The sequence below is a fragment of the Lycium barbarum genome, chromosome 4 (assembly GCF_019175385.1).
Source record: "Lycium barbarum isolate Lr01 chromosome 4, ASM1917538v2, whole genome shotgun sequence".
Classification (NCBI taxonomy): domain Eukaryota; kingdom Viridiplantae; phylum Streptophyta; class Magnoliopsida; order Solanales; family Solanaceae; genus Lycium; species Lycium barbarum.
In genome coordinates this window covers 5956801-5970293 of record NC_083340.1, presented here as the reverse complement: position 1 = coordinate 5970293, position 13493 = coordinate 5956801, and the positions used below count along the sequence as shown (strand labels likewise).

Sequence of the window (13493 nt, the reverse complement as noted above, 5' to 3'; positions counted from 1 at the left end):
TTCCTGTCCATTTAACTGTACACGACATTTAAGAAAGAGGGAAGACTTTTAAAACTTATGATTCAAAATAAGCTTTGAAAATTTAGGTGGCTGTAAATCATTCATAAAGTGAATTTGTTTCCAAATTAAGAAAAAAGTCATTCATTTTGTTACGAATTAAAAAAGAATATGTTCAAATAAATTAAAACAGAGATAGGATTACTTAAGTAAATTCTCCTAATCTGAATTTAATATTATTATCTCTCTGTTAAAGTTGGTCTACTTGATTTTATTTTTTTATACAACAATGAAAGTCTAACGTATCATTCTTAGTCCAACTTGCATCTTCCTCTTCATCTTCAGTTCAAGCAGTCCTTTACCAAGTCAATTTCTCTTTCTTTTTGTTCACACACAAACAAACACCATTTTCAAATTTGTACTTTCTTGCTCTATATATCATCTCACACAACCTTTGCTCATCATTTCCCATCTGTGTTTTTCTTAATTTGGTTTGTCAAAACTCTTCTTGCTGATCTTTTTTTCCCTCCATTCTGCTATTTTCAGACTTGTTTTTGTGACTGTGATTCTGGTAATCTGTGTCAAAGTTGAGATCTTTACATCGATTGTAACTGATATATGCTCTGACGTTTCTGAATTATATAGCTTTGACTTTTGTGGTCAGTTTTGTTCTAAGAGGTTTTAAACTTGAGGATTAAAAGAAGGTGTTTTTATGGCTCAATTGTCTTATTCTGATTCTATGTCTTCACAACATGGGGTTCAGGTTGTCCCATTTAAGACATCTACAGGATCACTTAGGGTGTTGTTGTTGCATGGAAACTTAGATATTTGGGTGAGGGAAGCCAATAATTTGCCAAACATGGATTTGTTTCATAAGAAATTGGATAACTTGTTTGGAGGATTGGCAAAACTTGGGAGTAAAAAAGAAGGAACAACAAAGATTACTAGTGATCCTTATGTCACAGTTTCAGTATCCAATGCTGTTGTTGCTAGAACATATGTGATTACCAATAGCGAAAATCCGGTCTGGATGCAACACTTTTATGTACCAGTTGCACATTATGCATCTGAAGTGCACTTTGTTGTTAAAGATAATGATGTTGTTGGATCTCAAATTATTGGTGCTGTTGGAATTCCTGTGGAACAGCTATGTTCTGGTGAACTGATTGAGGGAACATTTCCAGTTCTCAACAGTAGTGGAAAGCCTTGTAAAGAGGGAGCTGTCCTTACTCTATCAATTCAATTCACTAAAATGGAGAAGGTACTGTTATTGTTGGCCCTGAATTTCCTACCTTATTTGAATTCTGTCGTAGTTGTATTTTACTTCAAAAAGGAAAACTTAACCTTTTTTGGAGGAAAGGGCTTTGGAATTCTATAATTGAAGATACTTCGTTCCCACAATAACATAATAGCATCCAACATGTAGTACTTTAGGATTATAGAGTTTTGTTTAGGGGATATTAGTGTTTTCATATGTAGGTTCATTGACCGAACAATATTAAGTATTATGCACTCTTTTAGTATACTTGATTTGTCGTCATTCATGGTTTTGCATTTGTTAGCTTCCGCGTGATGCCTAATTAGTTGGATCCCAACAGGTATCCCTTTACCATGGCGGTGTGGGAGGAGATCACGAGTATCAGGGCGTGCCAGGGACTTACTTCCCTCTTAGAAGAGGCGGCAAAGTAACACTTTATCAGGATGCTCATGTTCCCGATGGAAGCCTTCCGAATTTGTGGCTTGGAAATGGAGTTCAGTATCAGCATGGACAGTGCTGGCAGGATATATTTGATGCAATCAATCAGGCTCGTCGGTTGATTTACATTACAGGATGGTCCGTGTACCACCTAGTTACACTTGTTAGGGATAATGACAATGCTGAGAAGAGCATATTGGGGGAAATTCTCAAGAGAAAATCCCAGGAGGGTGTGAGAGTATTGCTGCTCATATGGGATGATCCTACTTCTAAGAGCATTTTGGGATACAAAACTGTAAGTACTGTAAGTACCTAGGGACAGTTTTCTGTTCTTTTTCCTTACAAGATATCATATCTCTTAACTTTGCTTTCTTTGAGCAATAACGGGTCATTTGGTTGCTGGTTAGAGTTATGTAGAGATTAGTTATGTAAGGATTAGTTATGCAGGGTTTAGTTATTCCATGTTCTACCCTGCATAACTAATACATAGATAACCGCATAACTTATACATGTATTAGTTATACGAGATTGTAAACGGTAACCAAGCGCCGTACTTAGTGTGTTGAATTTTATACATAGCAACTAAAATTTTACCAAACACGGTACTAGTTATGCTAGTTTTAGTACATGAATAATTCACTTCCTAACCAGCAACCAAACGACCCTAACAGTTAGGTAATCAAAAAAATAAATTAAACTGTAGTTGAGAAACATAGATAGAACGCTTAACTCAGTCAATTGATAAAGGGGAAATCTAGAATCTTATTGCTGACTAATTTTTATCTGTGTGCCATTCAGGAATGAGCAAGTAATTAGTATCATTTAACATAAATTCTACCTATATTTCTGGTTGATGATTGGCATAAACATGTATGTCTTTTTAGCATGAAATCTTACTCTATGTACTATCAAGAATGCAAAACTAGATTGCATTATCTACCAGATAGTCATACTATTGACTCTAAGTCGGAAGCTTTATACAATGATATAAGCAGTACATATTTTTCTCTGCGAATCCAGTTCTGTGAAAGAAGTCTTAATGAGTTTTTTGTGATATGTAGGAAGGAATTATGGGAACTAATGATGAAGAAACTCGTCGCTATTTTAAGCAATCTTCAGTGCACGTGCTACTTTGTCCTCGTTCTGCTGGAAAAGGACACAGCTGGGCCAAAAAACAGGTTCTTTTCTGACATATGACTTATGCATACAGTATTTAGTTACCATTTCTGAAATTCTTGTATTCCCAACCATTCATTTCAGCAACTGCTGTACTTGGACTGAGATTTCTTTAGAATGAGTATATTCGCTTATGTAGCTTCTTATTCTTGCCTGAATATTTATTTCTGAAGTACTTATCACTCCTGAGATTGTTTTAGGTACTGAGCCACTTTGATTTTTTGTCAACAGGAAACTGAAACAATATACACACATCATCAGAAAACTGTGATAGTGGATGCAGATGCTGGTAATTACCAGAGAAAGATTATGGCTTTCGTTGGGGGACTTGATTTGTGCAAAGGGCGTTATGATACTCCACAACACCCTATCTTCAAAACGTTGCAAAGTGTGCACAAAGATGACTTTCATCAGCCTAACTACACGGTAATATTTGAATATTATGTCTGTGATGTATTACTTTTGACTTAACTTTCTGTTTGTGTGACTAATTAAGTTGCAAACTTAATCAGCCAAGTCATAAATTTAGGCACTTGGTAGGCTAGTTTCTTACAAACAATTGAAATTTGACCTTTGTCGTACTGATCTGTTTGTTACGTATATCTTTTCTTGAACTTCGGCAGGGCCCTACTACTGGTTGTCCCAGAGAACCTTGGCATGATTTGCATAGTCGGATCGAGGGGCCCGCTGCATATGATGTCCTAACTAACTTTGAGGAGCGCTGGTTGAAGGCGTCAAAGCGCCATGGACTTCAAAAAATGAAAGCTTCACATGACGATGCATTACTCAAACTTGACAGGATTCCCGATATTTTGGGAATAGCTGATGTCCCTTGCCTAAGAGAAGATGATGCAGATACGTGGCACACGCAGATTTTCCGGTCGATTGACTCCAACTCTGTTAAAGGCTTCCCCAAAGATCCCAAAGAAGCCACTAACAAGGCAAGATTTTTGCTTCTAAACGTTTCAATTCTGTAAAACACATGCTATCTATATGCCGTAAGGTAACCAATGTGTTGATTTCTTTGCTTTAACAGAACTTAGTATGTGGTAAGAATGTGCTGATAGACATGAGCATACATTCTGCCTATGTAAAGGCAATTCGAGCTGCCCAGCATTTCATCTACATCGAGAACCAGTACTTCCTAGGGTCTTCTTATAATTGGAGTAACTACCAAAATTTAGGTGAGGACTCTAAAATACTCTAATTTAAGGGGAAACAAATTTCTTATTCTCTTAATGTACTATGAATCAATTTGTCTTGAATATTTCCCACGTGAGAATTACTATATAATGATTGTGTGAATCTTCTTTCTATCTCTAGGTGCAAATAACTTGATACCAATGGAAATTGCTCTAAAAATCGCCAACAAAATACGAGCAAATGAGAGGTTTGCTGCATATATAGTTCTTCCTATGTGGCCAGAGGGTGTTCCAACAAGTACTGCTACTCAGAGAATACTCTTTTGGCAGGTATATTTTAGTCCACCGTTGCAGTGACATAGTCTTCGTCATACAAAAAGTGATTATAGTAATCTGATATGATTTAGTGATTTTATTTATTTTATTTTGGGCCTAATTGCCTGTTATTGTTCAGATTTTGCTGCATATTTTATGCATGTTGCATCTTCATAACCAATATTGTTTGTATTTTGCAGCGCAATACCATGCAGATGATGTATGAGACAATTTACAAAGCTTTAGTAGAAGTAGGACTGGAAAACACATATGAACCCCAGGACTATTTGATTTTCTTCTGCCTTGGCAATCGTGAGGTTCCGGAAAATGGAATCACCACAGTTGCCAAAAGTTCGAAGCCAAGTACACCTCAAGTAATCGACTGTTCCTCTGACTAAGCTAGCTTGTTTTCATCATTCTCCAATAATTATCAGTCTCTGATCTTTGTTATAAATGTAATTCTTCCTTATTCAGGAACTCACTCAGAAAAGTCGACGGTTTATGATATATGTCCATTCAAAAGGAATGATAGTGGATGATGAGTATGTCATATTGGGATCTGCAAATATCAATCAACGTTCTCTTGAAGGCTCCCGAGATACTGAAATCGCAATGGGTGCATATCAGCCTCATCATACATGGGCAATCAAACACTCTAACCCACACGCGCAGGTAAATTTTAAGTAAATAGCTGTTACAATTGCAATGGGTGCATATCTGCTTCATCATGCATGGTCCTTTATGTTTGAGGATAGGTTCAAAATAGTCTCTTAAGTATGCACTGATCAGTTTTGGTCCTTTTAAGTTTGCCAAAAGTTAAACACTTTCAATTTCCGTCAAATATTTAGCAATTTATGTTCGTTAAATAGTTTCCTTGAGCCGAGGGTTTATTGGAAACAACCTCTCTACTCCAAGGTAGGGGTAAGGTTTGCTTACACTCTACTCTCCCCAGACCCCACTTTGTGGGATTACATTGGGTATGTTGTTGTTGTTCGTTAGATTTGACGGAAACAATGGAAAAGAAGATTTAACCATAAATACCACGAAAGTGCCATCAAATCTTAAAATAAGCATCACAAAAAACTGCATTAGACACCAAAAAGACATTCAAAATAGCAGAAATTACACCTCAAAAAGCTGCACCAAGTTTTAGAAATAAATCAAAAATTGTACCTCTAAATGTGAGTTATCGCTTATTTCCAGTTTCAGACAAAAAGGAAGTCAAATTTTGATCTGAATCTCATCCTTCGGATAATTGAACACCTTTACTTTTCATTAATCCCGGCAAATTTAACAGACATAGTTGGTAAATATGACAGAGACTAAAAGTGCTAACTTTTGGCAAACTTAAAGGATGAAAATTGTTCAGTGAATACATAAGAAACTATTTTGCACCTACTCTTAAACATAAGGGACCATTTTTATTATTTTCTCCTTTTCATTACCCTTTGAAACGTTTCCTGTACTGCAGTGCATTTCTCCTTTTAACTTTTCATGTATTTCATTCCAAGAAGCTATATTGTGTGACTCAGTTGCTATTGCATCTCGACTGCAGATATACGGCTATAGGATGTCTCTGTGGGCAGAGCACACAGGAACACTGGAGCAATGTTTTGAGTATCCAGAGAGCCTTGAATGCGTGAGACGGATAAGAGTGTTTGGTGAACACAACTGGCTACAGTATACGGCTGATGAAGTAACTGAAATGAGAGGCCACCTTCTAAAGTATCCTGTTGAAGTTGATCGAACGGGTAAAGTCAATTCCCTTCCTGGCTGTGAAACTTTTCCCGACATTGGAGGGAAGATAATAGGTACATTCACCGGTGTGCAAGAAAATCTCACCATCTGATCTAGGGGATTCTGCCTTGTGTAGCTTTTGAAAAATTTCAAGAATCCTCATTCTGCAGGCCTGAGATTATTCATTCGCTTATATTGTTTCTTGCACCATTATGCAATGGTTCGTTTTCCTGTCCGTTGTTTGCCTAGTGTTGGTTGTGCAAACTAGAATGAAAAACATGCTTTTGTATTTTGATGATTTTGACTCAATAGCAGTTAAAAAAAATAAATCATTATGATTATTGTGATCGATTGAAGAATTTAGTAGTATTTCATTGATAGAGCAGTTTTTTCCTCCCTTCAATAGAGTAGCTTTAATATCCTACAGGTACAACATGTGTTAAAGCCCCAAATGCATACCTTGAATGCACATTTTAATGTTAGAATTCATGATGGCGATCTTTGCAGTTGAGGCTCGAACTTCTCCAGTGATTGATGAAGTCAATGACCGGCTCGTACTTCCATTCGCGGGTTTTAATATATCCTAATTCCTAAGGCAAAGGTGCAAATATACCTCTAACTTTGCAATTTAGAGCAGATATACCCTTCGTTATAAAAATAGTGTATATATACATATGCCGTTACAAAATGGTATAAATATACCCCTGCCGTTACAAAATGGTGCAAATATACCTTTTTCGCTGACGGGATTTAAAAAAAAAATTATTTAGGTTATTTATTAATTAAAAAAATGCTACGTGACTTTAAAAGAAAGTCTACCCATTTTTTTTAGTAGACATACTTTTCTAAAGCCACATAGTAGAAATTTTTCTGGTGGGTCGGGTCTAGTTTGTTTAAAAAAATAAGTCTACCCATTTTTTAAGATGAACTAGACCTGACCCGCCAGAAAAAAAAAAATTACTATGTGGCTTTAGAAAAGTATGTCTACTAAAAAAATGGATAGACTTTTTTTTAAAGTCACGTGACTTTTTCTAATTAAAAAATAACCTAAATGATTTTCAAAAAAAATTCTCCAGCGAAAAGGATATATTTGCACCATTTTGTAACAGCAGGGGTATGTTTGCACCATTTTGTAACGAGGGGTATATATACTCTAAATTGCAAAGTTGAGAGTTATATTTGCACCTTTGCCCTATATCCGATAATGCAAGATTCGATTTTCACTATGTTATTCTTCTACACTTCTCCTTTATCTCGTCCTGTCCCTCAGAGTGGCGGAGCGTCAAGACGACCTATGGGTTCGGCAAAATTCATTAGCTTTGTGTTAAAATCATTTATTTTTGTTTTTTTTTTAAAAAAAAAACCCACCTAATATGCATAAATAATTTATCCAAAACTTAGTAATATTTTTTTTTTTAAGGAATTCATAATTCGTACCCTTAAAATTCTAGCTCCGCATCTGGTCCCACACACCAAAAATACTTAAAGAAACATTATTTGAACTAGTTTTCTTTAATTTAAGCTTGGAGATTTGATTTGAAGAAATAGTTTTGTAAAAGTGTTGCAAGACTTGAAATAATAGTCATGTGTTATTAGTTGGTATGTTCAGGACAAATTTCTTTCAAGAATAATAATTCAGGTTTTTTTAATAAGTAAAATTCAGAGTTGGCATGGTGCATTTAATTACCACCTTTTGACAAACTGTTAATTCATGATGTGTTTAGTTCACCCAAAAACAAAAGCCAAAGAACAAGCATATGTTTTAAAAATGCACGGCTTGTGATTGGATGAAACAAGAATATGAAAGTAATTTTAATATTCCTCAAAGAATGGGATCCTTGGAGATCTGTGCAATAATATATAAAACCAGCTGTTTCAAAATTCATGAAATAAAATATACGAGTTCTTTTTAAATATTATAGGAGTATTAACCAAAATAAGAAGAAACGGTATAATTTGGTTAAAGAAGTGTACAGTAATATATATAAATATATATATATATATGTATTTTTGTAACACTTATGTGTTTGGTATAATTTGAAAGAAAAAGAAAAAATAAATATTTCATAATTTGTTAAGTTTAGAAATGATTTCAACCCAAAAAAAAAAAAGGAAAAACATCGAAGATGAATTTTTTTTTCTTTTTCCAAAAGTAAATTAACTGAACATTCTATTCATCTTTTAAATAAAAGTTGAGAAAGGATTCATGTCCTAGTAAAGATAAGGAAGACAACAAATTTGTAACTTTTTACATACTAATTTAATAGAACATAAAGGAAGCTAAAAAGATGACATTGACATACTTCCAGCAGTAATATACAAAATTTCCAAGTCACCCTTCATAGTTTTCTCAGAAATGCAAACCTCTTCCTTTACGTGTAATTTTGAAAAATGACGTTAACCACCGACAATTAACTACTTTATTAGGGAAAATATTAATAATCATCTTATTTTCTGAGTACCCTTTTCAAATTTTATACAATTCTCAATTATAATTTAAGATAAAAGTTAGATTTATGTCTCAAAATTAAATAGTGATGCCATAGGCTCAAAAGAAAGAGTTTACTTCTACGGATTTGGGGCATAATTGATTTTTAGTATCAGTTTGTTTGACTTTTCATCTTTCTAATTTGGTTACCTTTTCTCTTTTTAATTTCTTTTATTATTTCTCATTGATCTTTATGAGCCTGCTAAAATGATTACCTAACCGGCGGTCACACTCTGATAATTCGTGGTAACCAAACACATTTTAGTTTTTATTTCATTTTATAAAGTACCTCTCAAATTTTTTCTTTAATGTGAGATTTTTTCAACTCCTAAAGTTATATCTTAGTCTGAATAATAAGATTAGGATTCTACAGTAGTAAGAAAGCTTCATTATAACTTCATATTAAAAAGTAAATGAAAACAATTAACACCAAAAACTAAATGTCAAACTTGGTCATTTGGGGTTAAAACTTAAAATCGAAGAAAAACCATATTAATTTGCGTTTGCACTGTATGCAATTCACTAAAAGATAAAACACTCTTTATTAAGAGATTTTTTCTTTGAGACTCAAATACAAAATTAAACTTTTAAAACTCGTTTTAATCATTTCAGTTACTCTATTGTATTGGTACTGTTCGATTAGTTTTTAATAATTTATTTTAAAATGTGATGTAACAGTCGCAATGTTATTAGAATACCTCATCGTTACGCGTAAAATAATAATATTTTTTATTATAACACATAAAATATAAATTAAGCATTGTTTATATATTCGTTGAGTACAGTTTTTTTGCTATAAGGGCTTGTATAGGTAAATAGTCAAGCATGATTTTAATTTACATGATAAAAGTTGCATTAATAGAAGTTGTGTGCCCCCAAATCACAGATAAATATTTCTATCTTCCAACGATTTTTGAGTTGCTAAACGAAAAGTTATAATTCAAAAGATATTAAATTTAATACGCTACTCAAATATCACTTTTTTTTTTTTTTTTTTTGAAAAAAGGAAAACAGTCTACTTCGGACCTAGTGGTAATAGTACACAAATATATTGTCTCATTTCGTTCGTCCATCATTTCTTAAGAGCTTGTGCTCATGTATCACCTACGCATCCTTGTCTAAATAAATACATCACAACACCCCTCCCCCCTCACCCCCCACCTCTCTCGGTGACTGCCTCCCTTGGTCTTTTATTTTTTGTCTGCAACTCTCTTTATTTGAACTCGATACTTCTGAGTCATCTTCACAATGAACGTAATTAATTAATCTCCCTTTTTCTTTTCAATTAGGTGACTGCCACCCTTTGTTTTTTGTTTAAGGCCACTCATTCTACCTACCAAAGTCTTTCACTTCTCAAGGATGACCCAGTAAAATGTATGACTAAATTTTAATAGAGATCATGCAAATTTAAAAATTAATGTCTCTATTTAATCATAATTATTTGTAGTTTAGTATTCTTACAAGATATAAATTTTTTTAACTTCACATACCAGTATTGTTATTTATATTGATCAGGTTTAATTCAAGCTAATAAGGTGTAAGTCATGTATTTGCATTAATTATCTTAGATCTTGTTGTAAATATTTTGGCAACTAATATAAAGATTTGAGTAGTTAAATTCAAAACTCTATAATATTTTTATCATTTTGTTAAAAAGTAGTCAGACTTTCTTTCTTTCTCTTTCAATAACAATGATTTTTTAAATTTAATATTGTTTAAATAAAAATGAATTATAAAATTCATTATTTAAATTTCTTGGGGCCTTAAAATTGTTTTGGGCCGGGGGGGGGGGGGGGGGGGGAATGTGTTCTAAGACCCCTGCCACTCTTCCACCCTAGCAATTGCAATGTTTAATTGGCAGTATTAGATAAAATTCTTATTAACTTACAGATAAATTTATATATTATTTTATATAATGTAAAATAGAAAATAAAATATGTTCGTTGATAAAATGGAGATTATATTATTTTTTCATAAAAATATTTTTCAAATAAGTAAATTATGCATAACAATTTTCATTATTAATTATCATATAGCCATTCATTCATCATTTTATTTGTTTTAATAATCACGGTACGTTAAGATCGGTCTGCGCACATCTCGACTAATTTCACAATGTACCTTCTACTTCCCATCAGCACAAGCATTTGAATTTAAAATTTCATGATTCTCAACACACTTCATTAACCCCTAGACACACCTTACATGTCATCCTTGTTAATTACTACATAAGCGGTCCTTGTATTATAATTTCTTCGTCTCAATTTATATGGTACTTTTCATTTTCTCGAGATTCAAACAATGTAAATTTTGACTAACATTTATAATGTATTTTTTCATCTTATTAACATGATAAAAATTGCAACTTATAGTACTTTCGTATAATCTTTTAATATCTAATTTAACCTTAAATGTTAGTCAAATTGACTCTCGAAAAGCGCAAAGTATGATATAAATTGGATATAAGAGAAGAGAAAATGGCCAAAATCTATTACCATATTACCAAACTACACACTTATTACTTGTGGGAGTCCTGATTTTTTTAGTGTAGAGTGCTATAGGTAATAAAAAGTTTAGAACTTTTGTTCAGTATTATAAATGCAGGGGCTAGATCTTATCCAACGACTCCTCTTTCTTGGTTTGCTGTGGATGAATACATAGTTTTATTAACTGACTATCGAAATGAAAACTATGAACATTTTCATCGATGCTCCTTACAGCTCTGTCTTTTATCTTGTGCAGATCAATCGAGACATGCTCAACCCGATCAATACTTTCTGCCGCACTTATCTGCTGTTGGAAATTAAAATTTTAAAATTAAAGGACAAACAAGTTTCTCCGTTTCACTTCTGAGCAGAACATATTGTAACAATCTTTACAGATTCATCTACAATTTATAATTAATAATGAAAACAATATAACTTTGGTCATGACACTAATAAAACAATATCACTCTATTCATGCTGAGCTCCGACAATCCTTACTAGTTACTCCCACATGATAGATCGAAATTAGAAAATGAACTGATCAGCACAAATGATGAGGCAGGCAGTTTTCTTTTTTCGGTAAAAAGGAAGACTAAGGTCACACAGACCTACTTCCACCTGTAATAATCATACAAAATTACCCCTTTTTTTAATTATTTTTTCAGAAATGCAAACATCTTCCCTTGCGTATAACTTTGCAAAATGACGTTAACCGACAATACTTTCATTGGATAGAACATAGTAATTCATCTTATTTTTTTGAGTTTTGATTTCGAAGTTCATATTTTCAATTATAATTTAATATAAAATTAGACTTACGTTTCAAAATTTAATAGTTACGCCGTAGGTTCTAAAGGAAGAGTTATTATAAAATTTTGGAGAGAGAAAAATGCAATAATAGACGTGTGGCATCCAACATATGTTTGGTCACGTCCGTTTTTCAGAAAGAATTAGTTCGTTTGACTTTTCATCTTTCGAATTTGGACCCTTTATCTTTTTTTATTTGGTTTATTTCTCATTGATCTTTATGAGCCTTCTAAAATGATTGTCTAATTGGCGGTCACACTCTTTGATAATTCTTGCTAACCAACTACATTTTAGTTTTTATTTTATTTTATAAAAGTTCCTCTGAGATCGTCTTCAAATTATCTCTAATGTGTGGATTTTGTTAATTCCTAAGGTTGTATCTTAGTTTTGATAAGATTAGGATTCTAAAGTAATAACAAATCAAATTGAATAACCAGCTTCTTTATAGATTCAGATTAAAAGGTAAACGAAAACACTAAACACCGAAACTAAAAGTCGAACTTGATTTGTTTGGGTTAAAACTTATAAAAATTGAACAATACAAAGAAAAATCATTTTTATTCATTTGGTATTCGAAACTTATTGCTCATGCTACCCTGCATTTGCATCGTGTGCCATTCACTAGAAGATAAGACACTATGTATTAAGAGTTTCTATCTTCAAGACTCGAACTCAAACTTAAACTTTTAAAAACCGTTTCAATTATTACAGTTTTTCTTTTGTCTTGGTATGGCTTAGTTGGTTTTTGATAATTTATTTTTATGCAAGAATTGCACTGTTGTTAAAATGTCATTTTTACGTGTAGCAAAGTAATATATAACATATTATGCACTTCCAAATAAATAATAAATACTCTATATTTGAATAATCTTTGAGTTGTTAGCCGAAATTTACGGTTCAAAAGATGTAAAAGCTGGGAAAAAGAAGAAGGACAACTTACACAAATGACTACACTTCGAGGCTTTTTTTTTTTGGCATAGCTACACTTTTACTAATTACATTTCGTAGTTACAGTAACGTGTATTCAGATTCGGCTATATTCAATTTGGCAGTATTCATTCGTAACAACTTTTACACTGTATTCAACTTATTGTATTTAAATTCGGTTGTATTCAAACAACATAAATGCAAGGATATTTAGTTGTATTCAAAATTCACTGGATTCATTTGTATACAAAAAAATCTCCTTCGAAATACAAGCGAAAAATACATAAAGAAACACTTTATTTTACACTAAAAAAATAACGAATACACTGAAATACACTCAGATTTGAGATACAATAAAAAAATACACTCAGATTTGAGATACAAGAAAAAAATTACACTCAAATTTGAGATACAAGAAATAAAATACATTCCGATCTTAAAATACACCGCCGGAGATTTTTTCATCGCCGGCAACGGCGCCGTCGTCCAGTAAGGATCCAACCAGAAACCATTTCTTTCTATGTATTCAACACAAAACAAATACATCTCAAGCAACAATAATTATAAATACTCATATCTGAGAAATACATTCAGGTCTGAGCAAATACACTCAGATCCGGCAACATCGCCGTGGTCCGGCGTCAACTATTTCTTTCCCACCGCCGTCAACGACGAAGTCTGCCATCACGATCGATCTTGAGTCTAAAGAATTTCGATTGCAG

At 33.0% G+C, this 13493-nt stretch overlaps 1 protein-coding gene across 2 annotated transcripts; it reads left to right on the top strand.

Moving 5' to 3' along the window:
• The first annotated feature begins 267 nt into the window (after positions 1-267).
• On the top strand, positions 268-6412 carry LOC132634987 (phospholipase D beta 1-like). 2 transcript variants are annotated; one of them, XM_060351185.1, is made up of 10 exons: positions 268-1258; positions 1596-1997; positions 2755-2871; positions 3101-3295; positions 3493-3810; positions 3906-4053; positions 4193-4341; positions 4527-4700; positions 4801-4998; positions 5882-6412. In XM_060351185.1, the coding sequence occupies exons 1-10, from the start codon at positions 710-712 to the stop codon at positions 6173-6175; spliced, it is 2544 nt and encodes an 847-aa protein (XP_060207168.1). In that variant the 5' UTR covers positions 268-709; the 3' UTR covers positions 6176-6412. The 2 variants fall into 2 exon arrangements, with proteins under 2 accessions (XP_060207168.1, XP_060207169.1); XM_060351186.1 differs by having other exon boundaries at positions 269-1258; positions 1596-1988.
• The last annotated feature ends 7081 nt before the right edge of the window (positions 6413-13493 follow it).

Excerpts from the sequence above, each read along its gene's own strand:
- LOC132634987 (XM_060351185.1), top strand. The coding sequence starts at position 710 with ATGGCTCAATTGTCTTATTCTGATTCTATGTCTTCACAACATGGGGTT. Across the intron at positions 3,296-3,492 it reads TTCATCAGCCTAACTACACG|GGCCCTACTACTGGTTGTCC; the intron begins GTAATATTTGAA and ends GAACTTCGGCAG. Across the intron at positions 4,999-5,881 it reads ACTCTAACCCACACGCGCAG|ATATACGGCTATAGGATGTC; the intron begins GTAAATTTTAAG and ends TCTCGACTGCAG.